At 47.4% G+C, this 16,312-nt stretch overlaps 1 protein-coding gene across 1 annotated transcript in view; it reads right to left on the bottom strand.

Annotated features, from left to right (window-relative positions):
- Positions 1–16,312, bottom strand: part of LGMN (legumain) — a 36,542-nt gene that overhangs the window by 4,822 nt on the left and 15,408 nt on the right. The window contains exons 3-11 of the mRNA XM_060095706.1: positions 9,025–9,122; positions 8,039–8,120; positions 6,732–6,817; positions 5,463–5,538; positions 4,779–4,841; positions 3,912–3,978; positions 2,930–3,048; positions 2,754–2,843; positions 773–973 (exon numbers count right to left, since the gene is read on the bottom strand). Coding sequence (XP_059951689.1) covers positions 773–973; positions 2,754–2,843; positions 2,930–3,048; positions 3,912–3,978; positions 4,779–4,841; positions 5,463–5,538; positions 6,732–6,817; positions 8,039–8,120; positions 9,025–9,122 — 882 coding nt within the window. The remainder of the gene's footprint in view (positions 1–772; positions 974–2,753; positions 2,844–2,929; positions 3,049–3,911; positions 3,979–4,778; positions 4,842–5,462; positions 5,539–6,731; positions 6,818–8,038; positions 8,121–9,024; positions 9,123–16,312) is intronic.

Genomic DNA, 16,312 nt, shown 5'->3' with positions numbered 1-16,312 from the left:
TACCACGTGTAGGACGGCTAGCTGTCAGGATTACGAGATACACGACTTTAAGACAGATCATACAGATTTTTTTTTTCTTTCCTAGAAAATTCAGGCTGTATCCCAGCACATCGATCCCTGTGCTGTGCTGATGAGGGGATAGAGTCTACACAGCTGGCTTTGTTGAACAGACAGCCTTTGCTCAGCATCTCGTGAGAACACACCTGGTGGTTCTAGCCACACAGCTAGAATTCGCAAAGAAATTCGGCCAGTTGCAAACAAACTGATGAGCTGCTGAAAACAAACCCAGTCATCGTAAAAGATTGCTCAAGCATTTTACGAAGAATTTGGGGCCGTGACTATGATTTCCTAAGGCAGCAGAAATTTTTTGTGCACTGGATTTTTGTTTTTAAATATGATTAGCTACTAACTCACTAAGCAGCAAAATAAAAATGTCTTGTAAGCAACTAGGTGTAAAAGAGGAAACACCCATATGCCATGGCTTCTTGGCAGGAGACAGGCTTCCTCTCTTTGCTTCCTGCTTCCAAAGAGGTCAAGGCCAGTTTACTGATGAAGAATGAAGCTGGCCACTGCCCTGCTCACTCATGTCCACTTTACAGCGAGTACAAAGCCTGGTTTCCTTTCCCATGTACTCCCAGTGTGGCAGGAGGAGGGTGACCCCAGAGCTCTGTCACTTGGCTCCCACCAACACGGACTTATGCTCAGGAGGCAGAGACAGGATTCGCACACGCTGCCCGGCAAGGCTGGGAGCCGCAGCTTCGCCACCACTTACCTGCAGCTGCCTGTCGATCTTCTCGACAAGACGCCTGGACTCCTGCAGATCATTGGTGCTCATCAGTTTCCTTTTCATGATGGTGAGGGGCACCTCGGGGCTTGGAGTGAGGTCAAGGTGTTTGACTGGGGGCAGGGAGATGGGAGAACTAGCTTTGTGTTTCAGACCCTGAAACTGCATCAACTTCATGGCAGAGATGGACTGGGGAGGGAGGGGGAGAGGGAGCGGGCGGGGGTTGGGGGGAGGGAGGGAGAGAGAGAGAGAGAGAGAGAGAGAGAGAGTCAGTTTAAGTGGGAGGGGCAGATGTGCCAAACATCCCTTGGGTCCTGGAGTCCACAGCTCACCCCATGTGGTTTCAGGACCACTGAAGGGTCACAATCGCAGCCTGAAAGCACGCGCTTGGTCTTCAGCAGCGGGCGAGGCAACGCATTTGACCACCTGAAATCCACCGATGATGAACTTCGAAGCTGCCTGGCATCCTCTGCAGCAGAACCACTACCCAGTTCCGCCACGCTCGTACCAGAGTCGTTTCAGCCAGGGGTGACCCTGGGTTGTGCTCACCCCTCCACGCTCACCCGCCTGCCCCTAGTGACCAGCAGAAGGAAGGTCAGAGCATCTGTCCAGGTCAGAGCTGAGGTCTGGGTCCACTGAGATGGGCAGAGCTAAAGCCACCGAGGGGCGGGGCCGACTTGGCATCAGGGCCTAACAAGCGGGCCCGACTGCCTGGCTGCGTTTGCCTGTGGGGATCACTGCAGACTGGATCCCGATTAAGAGGGAAAGAAATGCTACAAGCAGTCACGTTCCTAAACCAAGCGACGCTAATCTAAAAACAGTTCTAAAACAAAAAATAAAACATACGCACACGTATATAGAAACATAATGCTTAGAAGAGATCCTTCATACCTCCTCAACCAAGAGCAGACGTGGCTAATGCTGAGGAAATTGTAAAGAACAGAAAGCTCAGGGCAGAAGAGTTGTTGCTGGTCCCCTCCCTCCCTCCAATCCCCCGACAAAGCTGGGGCAGCGCCACCTTTGACCCTGCCCCCTCTGAATTACCTTTCCCTGGCCTTCTCGCTGCTCTATCTCCCCACTACCCCACCTCAAAAGCCTGGCCAAGCCCACGGCATCCTGAGTGCACTTCTCGTGGCCCGTGACTGCCCTGCTGACTCCCGGGCCCTCCAGTCCACACTCTGCCCAAGAAGTGCCGAAGGGAATAGCTGTACTGACCCCTCACAAGGTCTTCTAGAAGGCCAGTGCTCACATCAAAGGAACAGAACTCAGCTGGCGAGCTCTCAGCTGGTGGCAGGCCACCTGGGGCATGATGTCTGGTCGTACAGACTACTGGAAGCCCCGCACACATCACCTCCTCTGCACATCCCGCGGGCTAGCCCCAGGGGTGGCACCTAAGGCCCAAGCCTTCAGCAGCCACCTGCTATGACCTCTGTCCGGACAGCCCTAATGGACTGACCTATTCTACCACCTAGGTCCCTTCTGAACATAGCTGGGGGGGTGGCGGGGTAGGGGCGGTAAAAGTCTCGAATCTATAGCCAAAGGGTCAAGATAACATCCTGCAACTGCAAGAAGGCTGGACCCCGGAGGATTCAGGGTGTGGGGTTCTACGGGGCAAAGCCACAAAACTCACAGGAGAAGCTTTCGATTCAGTAACCTCTCACTGTGTGTTTCATGCACGTGATGGACCCCCTTCTTTTTGCTCCTCAGCACCTTGTGCGCTAGGGCTTTGACCAAGGAGGAAACAGAGAGGTTTCAGAGAGGTCAGGTAGGTTGCCCAAAGTCTCACAACTTTGTGAGTTTGAACCTAAGTCTGATTCCAAAGCACAGGCGGAATCTCCAGGATGGAGCGGCCGCCTCAGCCGTTCCTCACCCGGATGGATTCCGTTTCCCTTCACCGGGAGAGAAACGTCCCCGGTAAGTCAGCCTGAGACTTGAGGCATCATCAGGACTACGAGGCTCCTCTCCTCACCTTGTTTCCATACTGCATGACGTGGCTGGTGTTGGTGTGGGACTTCACCAGCTGGTACTGCCTGTGGAGGGTCTCTTTGGTCAGATCCTCCTGCGAAAATGAAAACAGTCAAGTCCTTTGACGATCGCAGCTGACAGCTAAGCCTCAGCTGGGCAGCCGGCCCCCGGATGGCTCACCACGTCCGAGTCTTCCATCCAGTTGACACTGTACCAGTCCCCCAGGAACGTGGACCGCGCCTCATCGTAGTAACACGCATAGGACGACTCCCTGGGGTTGGCAGCAGTAGTTGCATAAACTGGAGGAATTAAAGACACATTTCAGTCGTGTTTTATTTTCGGCTGTCTGCGGATTCCACTTGAAGCTTGAGCTCCTCCTCCTTTCCTAGTGCAATCAAAGCAGGTCACCTATGATCAGCTCAGGGAGGGCAGGGAGACCTCCTTGTATCCAGCCCTGTTCACTGAGTTTCAGTAACTCATCTAAAACTAAATGTGGAAAAAGAGAAGCCAGCTGACAGACGCTTTCTGCAGCAATGAGCAAGCAGGAGTGCTTCCTAGGACATCCAGCTATTTTGGAATAGTGCTAACAGATTTGAGTAGCTCTGGAATCTTGAAGGATATGGACCTCACTTCATTTCCACAGAAAGTGAACATTTATTAAAGAAACACTTAGATGGACTGAACATATGAAATAGCTACCATTTACTACCTAGCTACCATGGGCTCAGAACTATGCTGGACAAATGTCATCGCTTAAAATGTAGCTCTCCTAACAGACACTATATCTTTATCCCCATTTTACAGATGAGTAAATCTGAGGGTCCAAGAGGATAAGTCACCTGCCCAAGACCAGAGAGCCGGAAAGCAACACATCTCAAAGGACAGAGGCCGGTCCAAAGACTGTGATTTTGGTCAGAGCACCACAGAGTTCATATCCAGAGCTTACATCCCTTCATCGCCTGACCACGAACCCTCCAGGAGTAGAAGCAGCTCAGAGCTGCCCACAGGTATCCCCCTACTTCCAAGCACTAGGCTGGCCTAGGCCTGGCTTATGTAAGATACTTGGTTCTTCCCATGGGCAGATTCAGAGAATGTCCGATTGCACCGTGTAGCCAGGTGCTCACCCAGCCCGGCTCAGAGGCCCAGTGCTCCCACTACCTACCATTGATGTTGTGGGGCAGGTGGCTCATCATGGACCCAGACTCACAGGCTTCAATGTAGAACACCATCTGGGAGGTGAATGAGACAGGTGAACTCACCCCGCCCAGGCACAGACCTCTCGCAAATGCTACTTTGACTTTGCCCACTCTCTTGCCCTGTTTCTTAAGAGTCTTTCACTTTTGCTTTTGGGAGACATCTCTGCTGTAAGAAGCAGAGGCTACAGAAGCTGTTGTCATACAAACCAGAAGGACCCAAATTTATGCATGGCTAATAGAATAAAATGATCTATTAGCTGAAATAACGCAGAAAAATATGGAGCCACAGATGATGTGGCTAAGGAAAACGGATCTGCCATCCAATGCAGGGAGCAGTTTCCAAGAGCAAAACACGTTACTAACACATACACGCCTGAGCTACACAGGTTCCATACAGGGTGCAAAAGGGGCCAGAGAGGGCCAAAGGGAACATAAGAAGGTGGTATTTTCCTCCCCAGCTGCCCCAGATTGGTGATAGCCCTAGAAACAGTAGTCCTCAAAGTGTGGTCCCTAGACCAGGAGCATCAGCATCACCTGAAAACTCAGAAAGGCAAACCCTCAGGCCTCTCCCCAGAACAACTGAGCCAAGTTCTGGGGCTGGGGCCCACACTGTACTTTAACAAGATCGCCAGTGATTCTGATCTAACAGCTGAAGCTGTAGAATCACAGAAAGTTAATCCTGGGAGACCAGAGGTCAAGACTGATTGAAAGGACACCCTTTCCAAAAAACACAGCCCATCCAGAGTTAGGAGGCCTGTCGAAGAACCATGGGCTTTGCTTCCACTGCATCCCTCACATTCCTCCCCCAAGGCCACCCCAAGCATTGACATTACCTTTTGGTACATCTTGTGTTTGTGCATATAATGGATGGTCTCACTCAGGTCCTTGACGTGAAGCTGAAAGGTAAGAATATGGACATTCAGACCAAACACATCAAGAGAAACCATTTGCTGGATAACCCACTAATCAAGTCTTAATGATGCTTTATAAATTCTTATTTAGAAATCCTGAGAGATAATCGTGGTGAACAGCATTATCCGAGAACATCATCGAGGGCTTTAATCACATAATAAACAGGGGAAGCAGATGTGCCTCCTCATCACTTTGTCCCGAACATTCAGGGACTATGTTCTATGACTGTGTCCTGTGTACTGCACCCAAGTTCAGGGACAGAGACTCATGCTGTGATGTCAGGAGACACGCAGGGAAAACCTGCCAGAAGAGATGCCTCTGGATAGAATTCAAGCTGCTAAATGTGACCTCACCCTCAGCAGCCACATACGAACCTACGCTGTAGGATGTTAGAGACACACGTCACAGGTGGCCTGCCAACATTGAGGTTTTGTTTCCCATTCTCCCAGCTTGTGTTTTTTTTGGGGGGCCATACCACATGGCTTGTGGGTCCCCCGACCAGGAATTGAACCCGGGCCCTCGGCAGTGACAGTGTGGAGTCCTAACCACTGGACCGCCAGGGAGTTCCCACCCAGCCTGTCTTTAAAACATTAAGAAAAACTCACATCGTCGTTAGGAAACACCAGTATTCCAGTGGCTCCGTGGTCAGTGAAGTAAACGAACACGTGGTCCCGGGGGCCACTGCCAAGAGACACGCACACGAGCATGAGAGTCCAAGTGGACCATTTCTTATTTCTACTTCCATTTCTCTGAAAAGCCACCCCAATCAAAAAACTCAGGAGAGGTCTGAGGATTACAGTCTCGCCACCAGGTGGGAGGAGGAGCCCAGGAGCCCGCCGTCCAGCCTGTTCCCTCTGCTCCCACTGGGTGCCCTTCTGAACCATGAGGCGCGTCCCAGAGCCTGGAGGGTCTCAATCACGGCCGGGAGGGTGCTCAGCAGACAGCCCAGGGTGATCTGGATAGCAAGGCCTCTGGCAACAGGGCCTCATCCCGGGCGGCCACGCTGTGCCACCAGATCTCTCCGAAACGAGTAAGGGAGCCAGGACACACCGCCAAGCACAGTCCTGCAGCTCCGACTGCCCCTCCGGGCCCCTCAGCCTGCACGCGGCCTGGGACGCCCACCTGCGCCCCCTCATCAGGCTTCCACTCAGAGGGCCCTGCTTCAAGGTTGCAGAGATGCAGCAACTCACTCGGAGGCAGTTTGGTTCATCCCGCGCGGATGTCCGTCTCTGCTCTAACTCACACGAGCTACTTGTGCCCAGGTCTCCCCTCGGGCATAAGGGAAACAGCACCATTTGCCAGGTACCTGAGACTCTCTGAAGTCATGCTCCTAGGGTCCCTGACGTCATGTCAAAATGCTGCATAAAGAGATGCTAAACAAGACGTCTCTAACCCACAGCCATCAGGGCAAGCAATGGGATGAGTTTTCTCCCATACGGAGGTTTGCTCTGAACTTACAAATGTCCTCCTCCCACTGGGCTGACCCGCCATCAGAGCACAGGGTCGGCAGGAGGCGGGGCAGGGGCCCTACAACCTGATTGGCCACAGAGCCTCACGCCTGTCTTGGCGTGTTCCACTGGTAGTGGAACCGACCAGCACTAGGATCCACAGACAACAAAACACAGCGGGTTTAAGTGATAGGGAACATTTCACTAAGGCTAACCAGGGACCCTGGATCACAAGGTTAATTCGTTACAGAAATAGGCTGCCAAAAGAAGCCACCAGGTCTGTGCAGCCTGTCAGGGCAAAGGTCCCCATGCTGCCATCTCTCAGAGGTAAATAGTCCGGGAACAAAGGGCAAGGCCTGTTTGAATTCTCAGTTCTGGGGTACCACGTCATTCAGAAAAGTGTGACAGCCATAAAACAGACATTACCTCTTCAAGACCTTTCCAGATCCTTTGCCCTTCACTGCCTCTGCATCACCTCTCAACACAGCAAGGAAATTTTGCGGGGTGACATCCTACAAAGAATTGGGAGTTGAAATCAGATGCAGCTGTCACTCCAAATCAGTGCGTTGGCTGAGTCTGTCGCAGAGGGCCCAGGCCACCGTCCACATACCTCCAAGGCTTAAGGTTTAAGGGCAAACACTTTGCAACCAAGAAAGATCCAGTGTTTCCTGGGCATGTGCATGACCTCGTCTCAAGTATCATCTTGTCTTTGGCTGATGCCAACTCAGCAAGCCTGTCATTCCTTCTTGACCATTATAAAGTTCATGTGGAGAAACCCAAAGATGTCGGTAGGTAGGGGCAAAGAGCAGAGGAAGAGCACACCGCCTCAGAGAGACAGCAAAGCGGGCGGCAGAAACATCAGCGCCGACCTTTGCAACCAGCTTGCCTCCTAAAAGGCCAGTTCCCAAGGACACTCAAAGTCCTTAAAGGGGATTTTGTAAAATGGATATGCAATCGTTAAAAACTGTAATACAGAAAAGCACAAGGAAAAAAAGACATAAAAATTCCCACCACCTAAATTCCAAATGTTTCCCTATATAACTATATAGAAACAATTTTATAAAAATGGAATCGTCTATATGACATGTATGATGTGTCTGATTTAAATGTTCTTGAATTTAAAAGAGAAAAATAAAACTGAAAGAACTGCTAAACTTCAGACGTTTCTCTGTCACAAGGAATATTAGTTTCGATCCCTCTAACATCACGAGAAAGAGACTATGAAATCCATGAGGCTGAAGTCATAATGGTGTTTTTAGAAATGTGTCAATGTGTACAGCCTCAATCAACTGGGAAGCATGTAATGTTCTAGAAGTTATATACTATCATAATTAATGAAAAACTATCTTACAAAATTTAGAGATATATTTTGTACTAGGGCTGATGCTGAGAAAATTGATTTTCAGAAAAGGGCATGGATAATCTATAATCAGATCACTGGCAATATCCTAAGAAAATCAGGTATTATGGAAGGAAATCTATTATGAGGCTTAAAGTACAACAAGATTAGAAACTAAAGATCAGTAGACTACAACTAACGTTCTTTTTTTTCCCTCTGCTTTCTTTCAAAATTCTCAGAAATTACACCTCAAGCACAAATCTTAATACAAACACGAAACATTAACCAGGAATCAGTCTAATGAGGTTCTGATTCCAGAAGTACAAGAAAGAGGGAAAAATCATCACTGAAATGAAACAGACGCCGCTGGCTCCGACCCCATGACGCGCCTCACCTCGCCCGTGTAATCCTTTAGAATCCCCTTGTACACGTCTGAGCCGTTGGGCCTGTTGATCACAATTCCTGGGGTGGGGTTGCTGAAAATCAAAGGACACGAGTGAAGCACACAATGTGACGTATCTCTGAAATCTATGTCTTCGTGAATACACCCCTGTTACGCTTTAAAATACTAAACGACCGTGGTTGTCACAGACATTCCTCATTGCCTCTGAGGTCACCAACGTGTTAGTGATTTTAGCAGCTTGGGGGTCTCAGTGTCCCACAACTCCTGAGTTCCTGGCAGGAGCAGCAAAGGACTGAGCTCTGCAAACCGAGGACAGGGACCCAGGCCCCTGTGTGCCTGGCTTCCTGCTGGACACCAGATTGCATCTTGGGTGCAAGATGTCATCAAGAGATCTATCAGAGCAAAACTACTTTCAGAAAAAGACAGAACAGAAAACAAGGCTTTCATACAAGAGCTTAGGCGTTAAAGCTCAGGATGGATTATGAGCTGTTAACGTGATCACAGTACAGGGCCATAGTCTGGGAACCAAGGAGCCGGGAGACTGGATAGGGTCAGGGTTAGTACCCATACAAGGAGCTGGGAGACTAGAACGGGTTAGATGTTCTAATGTATTCTAAGATACAACTGAGCCTTCTGTGTACAGGGCCTCTGAGGCGTCCCTGCTCAGAGCTTAGGAACAAGCACCATAGAACCCAATGATGAGTCAGTTCCCCAAGCTGAGAGGGAACTCATGCTTTAAATCCTTCCAAAGCCCCAGTGCAAGGACCTTCACCACCATTTCCTATGTCCCTGCCATTGCTGGGTCCCACCAAGATACGGTCAAAGCTCTAGATGAAGCAGCCATGTGGAATTTCATCCGGGAGTCTGTTTATATTCTAACGTTAGGCCGCTGATCTAAGGATTCCTGAGGGTCTGTGTGCATTTTTTAAAATGCCCGGAAGTTCCTCACCATCAAGTTCAAAGCACTCCCTACTCACTCTTCAGAGTTAGCGATGTCGTCATACATCATCACGATGATCTGCTCATCAGGAATCCCATTTCGGTGAACAATCTGGTAGGCGTGGCACGCATCGGCCTGGGAGAAGTGGTTTTGTCAAGTGTTAGATTTTTCCCGGAAGGAAGCCAGTTTTGGAGTTCTAATGAGCAACATGTTCTTTCTCATGGAAGATGTGCTGTGAACCGCTCCCTACTGGGCAGGTATTTAAATTATTTTAAAACACACTCATTTATCTTTTTCAATTCAATTCTTAAAAATCCACACCCCCCCCATGAAACTTTCATTCATCAGGCAGTTAGTGTATATGTGGATTACACACACACACACACACACACACACCACCACCACCACCACCACCATCACATCTACAGGCAACAAGGGCCTTTGAAAGTCCTGAATAAGTTATTCTCATTTTCCACACCATAGAAAAGTCTCCTGAAAGCACTGATTTAGGTCTGAAGAACAGAATGACGAACCAGCAGATTAAAAGCTTAGCAGCTAGTTCTGTATCACACAGGATTCTTCTGGTTCCAGTAACTTTAACTGCCATAGTTGCTGTTCTGAGAACTGAGTGAAAACTCAAAAGTTCAGCTCAGGAATTGAAATGAGGGATGTGCTCTTTACTTTAAAAAATAACAAGGGTTGGGACTTCCCTGGTGGCACAGTGGTTAAGAATCCGCCTGCCAACGCAGGGGACACAGGTTCGAGCCCTGCTCCAGGAGGATTCCCATATGTCACAGAGCAACTAAGCCCATGCACCACAACTACGAGCCTGCACTCCAGAGCGAGCCACAACTACTGACGCCCGCATGCCACAACTACTGAAGCCCACGCACCTAGAGCCCACGCTCCACAAGAGAAGCCACCGCAGTGAGAAGTCCGTGCACCGCAGTGAAGAGTAGCCCCTGCTCGCCACAACTAGAGAAAGCCCGTGTGCAGCAACAAAGACCCAACACAGCCAAAAATAAATAAATTAATTAAAAAAAATAAATAACAACAAGGGTGACCATAATAAGGGTCAAAGAAAAACTTTGCTAATGTGATTCCTTGTCCATAAAAGGGTAAAGACATTCTTTGCTTCCTTTTTCAGATGACACATACTACACTCCATGACATGGAAATCATTTGAGAACAGAAGGGAAATATGTTACCTAACTTTCTGCTTTTATTTAATTATGTCTTTCCTAGGACAAAGAATAAAAGAAACAGTTTGCCCAGCAACTTGCCTCTCTAAGGAAGAGGGCTTTAGGAACTGGACTTCCACAGATCATATTCTACACAGCTCTTAGCACATCAATTAAAATAAAGCTTGCCCGATGTGGGATGGACCTAGAGACTGTCATACAGAGTGAAGTAAGTCAGAAAGAGAAAAACAAATATCATACAATATCATTCATATGTGGAATCTAGAAAAATGGTACAGGTGAATTTATATGCAAAGCAGAAATAGAGACACAGATGTAGAGAACAAACTTATGGACACCAAGGAGGCAAGAGGGGGTCGGATGAATTGGGAGATTGGGATTGACATATATACACTACTATGTATAAAATAGATAACTAATGAGAACCTACTGTATAGCACAGGGAACTCTACTCAATGCTCTGTGGTGACCTAAATGGGAAGGAAACCCAAAAAAGAGGGGATACATGTATATGTATAACTGATTCACTTTGCTGTATAGCAGAAACACAACACTGTAAAGCAACTATACTCCAATAAAAAGTAATTTAAAAATAAAATAGGGCTTCCCTGGTGGTGCAGTGGTTGAGAGTCCGCCTGCCGATGCAGGGGACATGGGTTCGTGCCCCGATTCAGGAAGATCCCACATGCCGCAGAGCTGCTGGGCCCGTGACCCATGGCCGCTGAGCCTGAGCATCCGGAGCCTGTGCTCCGCAACGGGAGAGGCCACGACAGTGAGAGGCCCACGTACCGCAAAATAAATAAATTAATTAATAAAATAAAATAAAATAAAATAAAGCTCACCCACCACCAAACCCAGCATTTTGCCTGTAGATGCCCCACACAAATGGACTTTATAGCAAAAGATGGGTGCTCACAATACAGCTGCTAAATGTTGAGTGGGTGAGTCTAAGACCTGGCATTCAAGAGCTGTTAGATGAACAGATGACTGAATAAATATGAAAACTCATACATTTATTGACTTTCTTCTATTTGCCAGGCACTATGCTCAGAATTTCTATGCACGATCTCATTTAATTCTCATAATAACTCTATGTGATAATTATTCCCATTTCATAGATGAGGTAATCAAAGCTTAGGGAGGGGAGGTGACCTGTCCAAGTCACACAGCTCACAGTGAAAGATCCCAGGCATTCTGACTCCAGAACGTGATATTGCTTCAGACAGGGACAATCAAGAAATCATTAGGGCCTCCCTGGTGGCGCAAGTGGTTGAGAGTCCGCCTGCCGATGCAGGGGATACGGGTTCGTGCCCCGGTCTGGGAGGATCCCATATGCCGCGGAGCGGCTGGGCCCGTGAGCCATGGCCGCTGAGCCTGCGCGTCCGGAGCCTGCGTGTCCGGAGCCTGTGCTCCGCAACGGGGGAGGCCACAACAGTGAGAGGCCCTCATACCGCAAAAAAAAAAAAAAAAAAAAAAAAAAGAAATCATTAAAACTGTAAAGGCCCAGGAAGAGTAGGGGGCTGAAAATCTAAACATAGATGATTTTTAAAAAGCTACTAAATATTACACACACATTAAAATGTTTAAGTCCCCATTTCTATAAAATAACAAGGACCCTCAAACACCAACTGCGGTAGGATGAATAACAGCCCCCCCAAAGATGTCCAAATCCTAATCCCCAGAACCTGTGAATGTTATACTACATGGCAAAAGGGAATTAAGATAGCAGATGGATTTAAGATTGCTGATCAGCTGACCCTAAAATAAAGAGGTTATCCTGGATTATTCCAGCAGGCCAAATGTAATCACAGGGATCCTTATTTGTGGAAGAAGGAAGCAGGCAAGTTGGTGTCAGAGGCATAGAATGTAAGAAAGACTGGATTGCCACTGCTGGCTTTGAAGATGGAGGAAGATGCCACAAGCCAAGGAATGTGGGCAGCCTTCAAAAGCTGGAAAAGGTAAGAAAATGGACCTCTTCAAGAATCACCAGAAAGGAAAGCAGCCCTTTAGACACTTTGATTGAACCTAGTGAGACGCATTTCAGATTTCTCACCTTGAGCTGTAACATAATAAATTTTTTTTTTTTTTTTTTTTTTTTTGCGGTACACGGGCCTCTCACTGTTGTGGCCTCTCCCATTGCAGAGCACAGGCTCCGGACATGCAGGCTCAGCGGCCATGGCTCACAGGCCCAGCCGCTCCGTGGCACATGGGATCTTCCCAGACTGGGGCACGAACCCGTGTCCCCTGCATCGGCAGGCAGACTCTCAACCACTGCGCCACCAGGGAAGCCCAATTTGTATTGCTTTAAACCACTAAGTTTGTAGTAATTTGTAACAACAACAATAGGAAACTAAAACATTGATGGTGGAAGTATAGTGTCGTTGGCACTGGGCTCGGGAAAACATCTTGACATTATCGGATCAGACTGAAGCATATACCCTCCAACCCAGCAATTCTACTCCAAGTTATACCCTAGGCCAGGGGTCCCCAACCCATGGGGCCACAGACCACTACTGGTCCGCGGCCTGTTAGGAGCTGGTCTGCGCAGCAGGAGGTGAGTGGCCGGCAAGCGAGCGAAGCTTCATCTGCCGCTCCCCATCGCACGCATTACCGCCTGAACCATCCCCCGCCCACCCCAGTTCCGCAGGAAAAATGTCTTCCAAGAAACAAGTCCCTGGTGCCAAAAAGGTTGGGGACCCCTGCCCTAGACTATGTGTAACGGGAGAGTGTTCACAGAGTCTCTGCAACAGTAAAAATCAAGAAATAATCCAAAGCACCATCAATAGCTGGAAAAATAAACTACCCTATGTTCATATAAGGGAATATCAGAAAGCTCACATAAACGGAATACCTAAAATTGAATGAAATACAACCCATGCTTCAAGATACATGAGTCTCAGGAACATAATGACAAAAGGAAGTCATAGAAAAAATATTCACCACAGTTTACTTTATATAAAGGTCAAAACAGACTAAAGTAAACATTATGTTGTTTAGTTAAATACATATATGATAAAGTCTAAAGCAAAGCAAAAGAAAACTCAGGAACTTGCCCTCTGGCAGGAAGGGAGGGGGATTGGATCACACAGGGAACAAGGTGCTAGTAATCTTCTTTTGCTTTAGTTGGGTACAAGGTACACAGGTATTCATTTTATTTTATTTATTTATTTATTTATTTTTTTGGAGTACGCGGGCCTCTCACTGTTGTGGCCTCTCCCATTGTGGAGCACAGGCTGCGGATGCACAAGCTCAGCGGCCATGGCTCACGGGCCCAGCCGCTCCGCGGCATGTGGGATCCTCCCAGACTGGGGCACGAACCCGTGTCCCCTGCATCGGCAGGCGGACTCTCAACCACTGTGCCACCAGGGAAGCTCCATTTTATTATTAATCTTTAAACTGCACACATGTTATATAGACATTTGTTTTCTATTTCATAAGAAAAAAAAATCAAACCAATATTATATCAGATTTCACCTTCCCTATGATGAAACTGGAGTGAGCAGGCACACTACCCACTCACCTCAGTGCAAGTCATACTATTATTTATCTCTCCTGTCAGATATTAAAAGGCAGGTTCATCAAAAACCAAAAAGAACTTAGGAATAAATTTAACAAAAGAAGTGCAAGACCTGTACAATGAAAATTATAAAACAGTGCTGAGGGAAATTAAAGAACATCTCATGTTCATGGATCAGAAGACTTACTACCCTTAAAATTTTTAAAAACCGATCAGCAGGGATTTCTGCAGAAATTGATAAGATGATCCTAAAATTTGTACAGAATTGCAAAAGACCTAGAATAGTGAAAAAAATATTGAAAAAGAAGAAAGTTGGAAGACTTTCACTTCCTGTTTTCAAAACTACACTGGGAAAGAAGAGTCTTTTCAACAAATGGTGCTGGGACAATTTGGATATCCATAAGCAAAATGATGAACTTAGACCCTCACTTCACACCATATACAAAAATTAACTTGAAGCGGATCGTAGACTTAAATGTAAGGGCTAAAATAATAGAACTTTTAGAAGATAACCTAGGAGAAAATCTTTGGAACCTTGAGTTATAACTACAAAGATGTCATAGATATGATACCGAAAGCATGGTCTATAAAAGGAAAAAACTGATAAACTGGACATCATCAAAATTAGAAACTAGTGCTTCAAAAAACACCAGTGAGAAAATGAAAAGACAAACAGCAGAGTAAGAGGAAAATGTCTGAAAAACACATATCTGATAGAGGACTTGTACCTAGAATATGCAGAGAACTCTTTTTTTTTTTTTTTTTTTTTTTTTTTTTGTGGTACGCGGGCCTCTCACTGTTGTGGCCTCTCCCGTTGCGGAGCACAGGCTTCGGACACGCTGGCTCAGCGGCCATGGCTCACGGGCCTAGCCACTCTGCGGCATGTGGGATCTTCCCGGACCAGGGCACGAACCCACGTCCCCTGTATCGGCAGGTGGACTCTCAACCACCGCGCCACCAGGGAAGCCTTGCAGAGAACTCTTATACCTCAATAAAACAATCAGTCCAATCAAAAATAGATAAAAGATTTAAATAAACATTTCACTTAACTAGATATACTAATAAGCCCATAAAAAGATGATGTCCATGATCATTAGTTATTAGGGAAATGCAAATTAAAACCACAGTGAGATACCACTTCATAGCCAGACAGACAGTAACAAGTGTTGGTGAGTATAAACCAGGAACCTTCATCTACTATTTGTGGGAATGTAAAATGATGCAGCCATTTTGGAAAATTGTTTAACAGTTTCTTAAAAAGTTAAGTATAAATTTACCATATGACCCAGTAAATTCTACTCTTAGGTGTCTGCCCAAGAGAAACAAAAACATTTGCCCGTATATACAAAGGCCTGCACACAAATGTTCTTAGCAGTATTATTCAAATAGACAAAAAAATGGAAACAACCCAAATGTCCACCAACTGGTAAACAGAAAAAAAATGTGGTTTATCCATACAATGGAAGAGTATTTGGCAAGAAAAGGAATGAAGTCCTGATGCACGCTACAACACAGATAAACCGCGAAAACATGACCCTGAGAGAAGCCAGACACAAAAGACCGCGTTGCAGGGCTCCACTTGCATGAAATGTTCAGAAAAGGGGGCTTCCCTGGTGGCGCAGTGGTTGGGAGTCCGCCTGCTGATGCAGGGGACACGGGTTCGTGCCCCAGTCCGGGGGGATCCCACATGCCACAGAGCGGCTGGGCCCGTGAGCCATGGCCGCTGAGCCTGCACGTCTGGAGCCTGTGCTCCGCAACGGGAGAGGCCACAGCAGTGAGAGGCCTGCGTACTGCAAAAAAAAAAAAAAAAAAAAAAAAAAATGTTCAGAAAAGACAAACTTACAGAGATAGAAAGTGTATTAGTGGTTGCCTCGGCCTGGAGGTAGGGAAATTGGCCCAAGGGATCTTACTGGGCAGATGCAAATGTTCTGAAACTGGTTTATGGTGATGTTTGCACAATTTGGTAAATGTACTAAAAAAATCATTGAGTTGAGCACTTGAAATGGGTGAATTATACATGCTCTGTAAAATATGCTTCAATAAGACCATATATTTTGGAAAATATATTCAGCCTGTCCTGTTAGTGCTCCCCTACACTGTCTGGCCCCTCACCACCACCTTGACAAGCAGATGCTTTTACGCCCATTTCACAGATGCGGACAAGCTCAGGAAGGGCTCATGGCTTCCAACCCAGATCTCCTGCCCCCGACCATGCCCTACGCCCTGCCTCCACACACAGTGGTCTCAGAGCCAAGTGGTGATTCCCTCTTGGGTCCTTGGAGTTACTTGGTTGCCTCTAACTTTCTTTATTCAGAAGGGTTTTTGGTTGGAGTCAAGCATTTACTGGTACCCAAGAGAGACAAAAGGTAGGGTTAGGGGGCTTCCCTGGTGGCGCAGTGGTTGAAAGTCCGCCTGCCGATGCAGGGGACACAGGTTCGTGTCCCAGTCCGGGAAGGTCCCGCATGCCGCAGAGCGGCTGGGCCCGTGAGCCATGGTCGCTGAGCCTGCGTGTCTGGAGCCTGTGCTCCGCAACGGGAGAGGCCACAACAGTGAGAGGCCCGCGTACCGCAAAAAAAAAAAAAAAAAAAAAAAGGTAGGGTTAGGCC

The sequence above is a fragment of the Mesoplodon densirostris genome, chromosome 4, assembly GCF_025265405.1.
Source record: "Mesoplodon densirostris isolate mMesDen1 chromosome 4, mMesDen1 primary haplotype, whole genome shotgun sequence".
NCBI classification, from domain to species: domain Eukaryota; kingdom Metazoa; phylum Chordata; class Mammalia; order Artiodactyla; family Ziphiidae; genus Mesoplodon; species Mesoplodon densirostris.
This window is presented reverse-complemented; position numbering and strand designations above follow the sequence as displayed.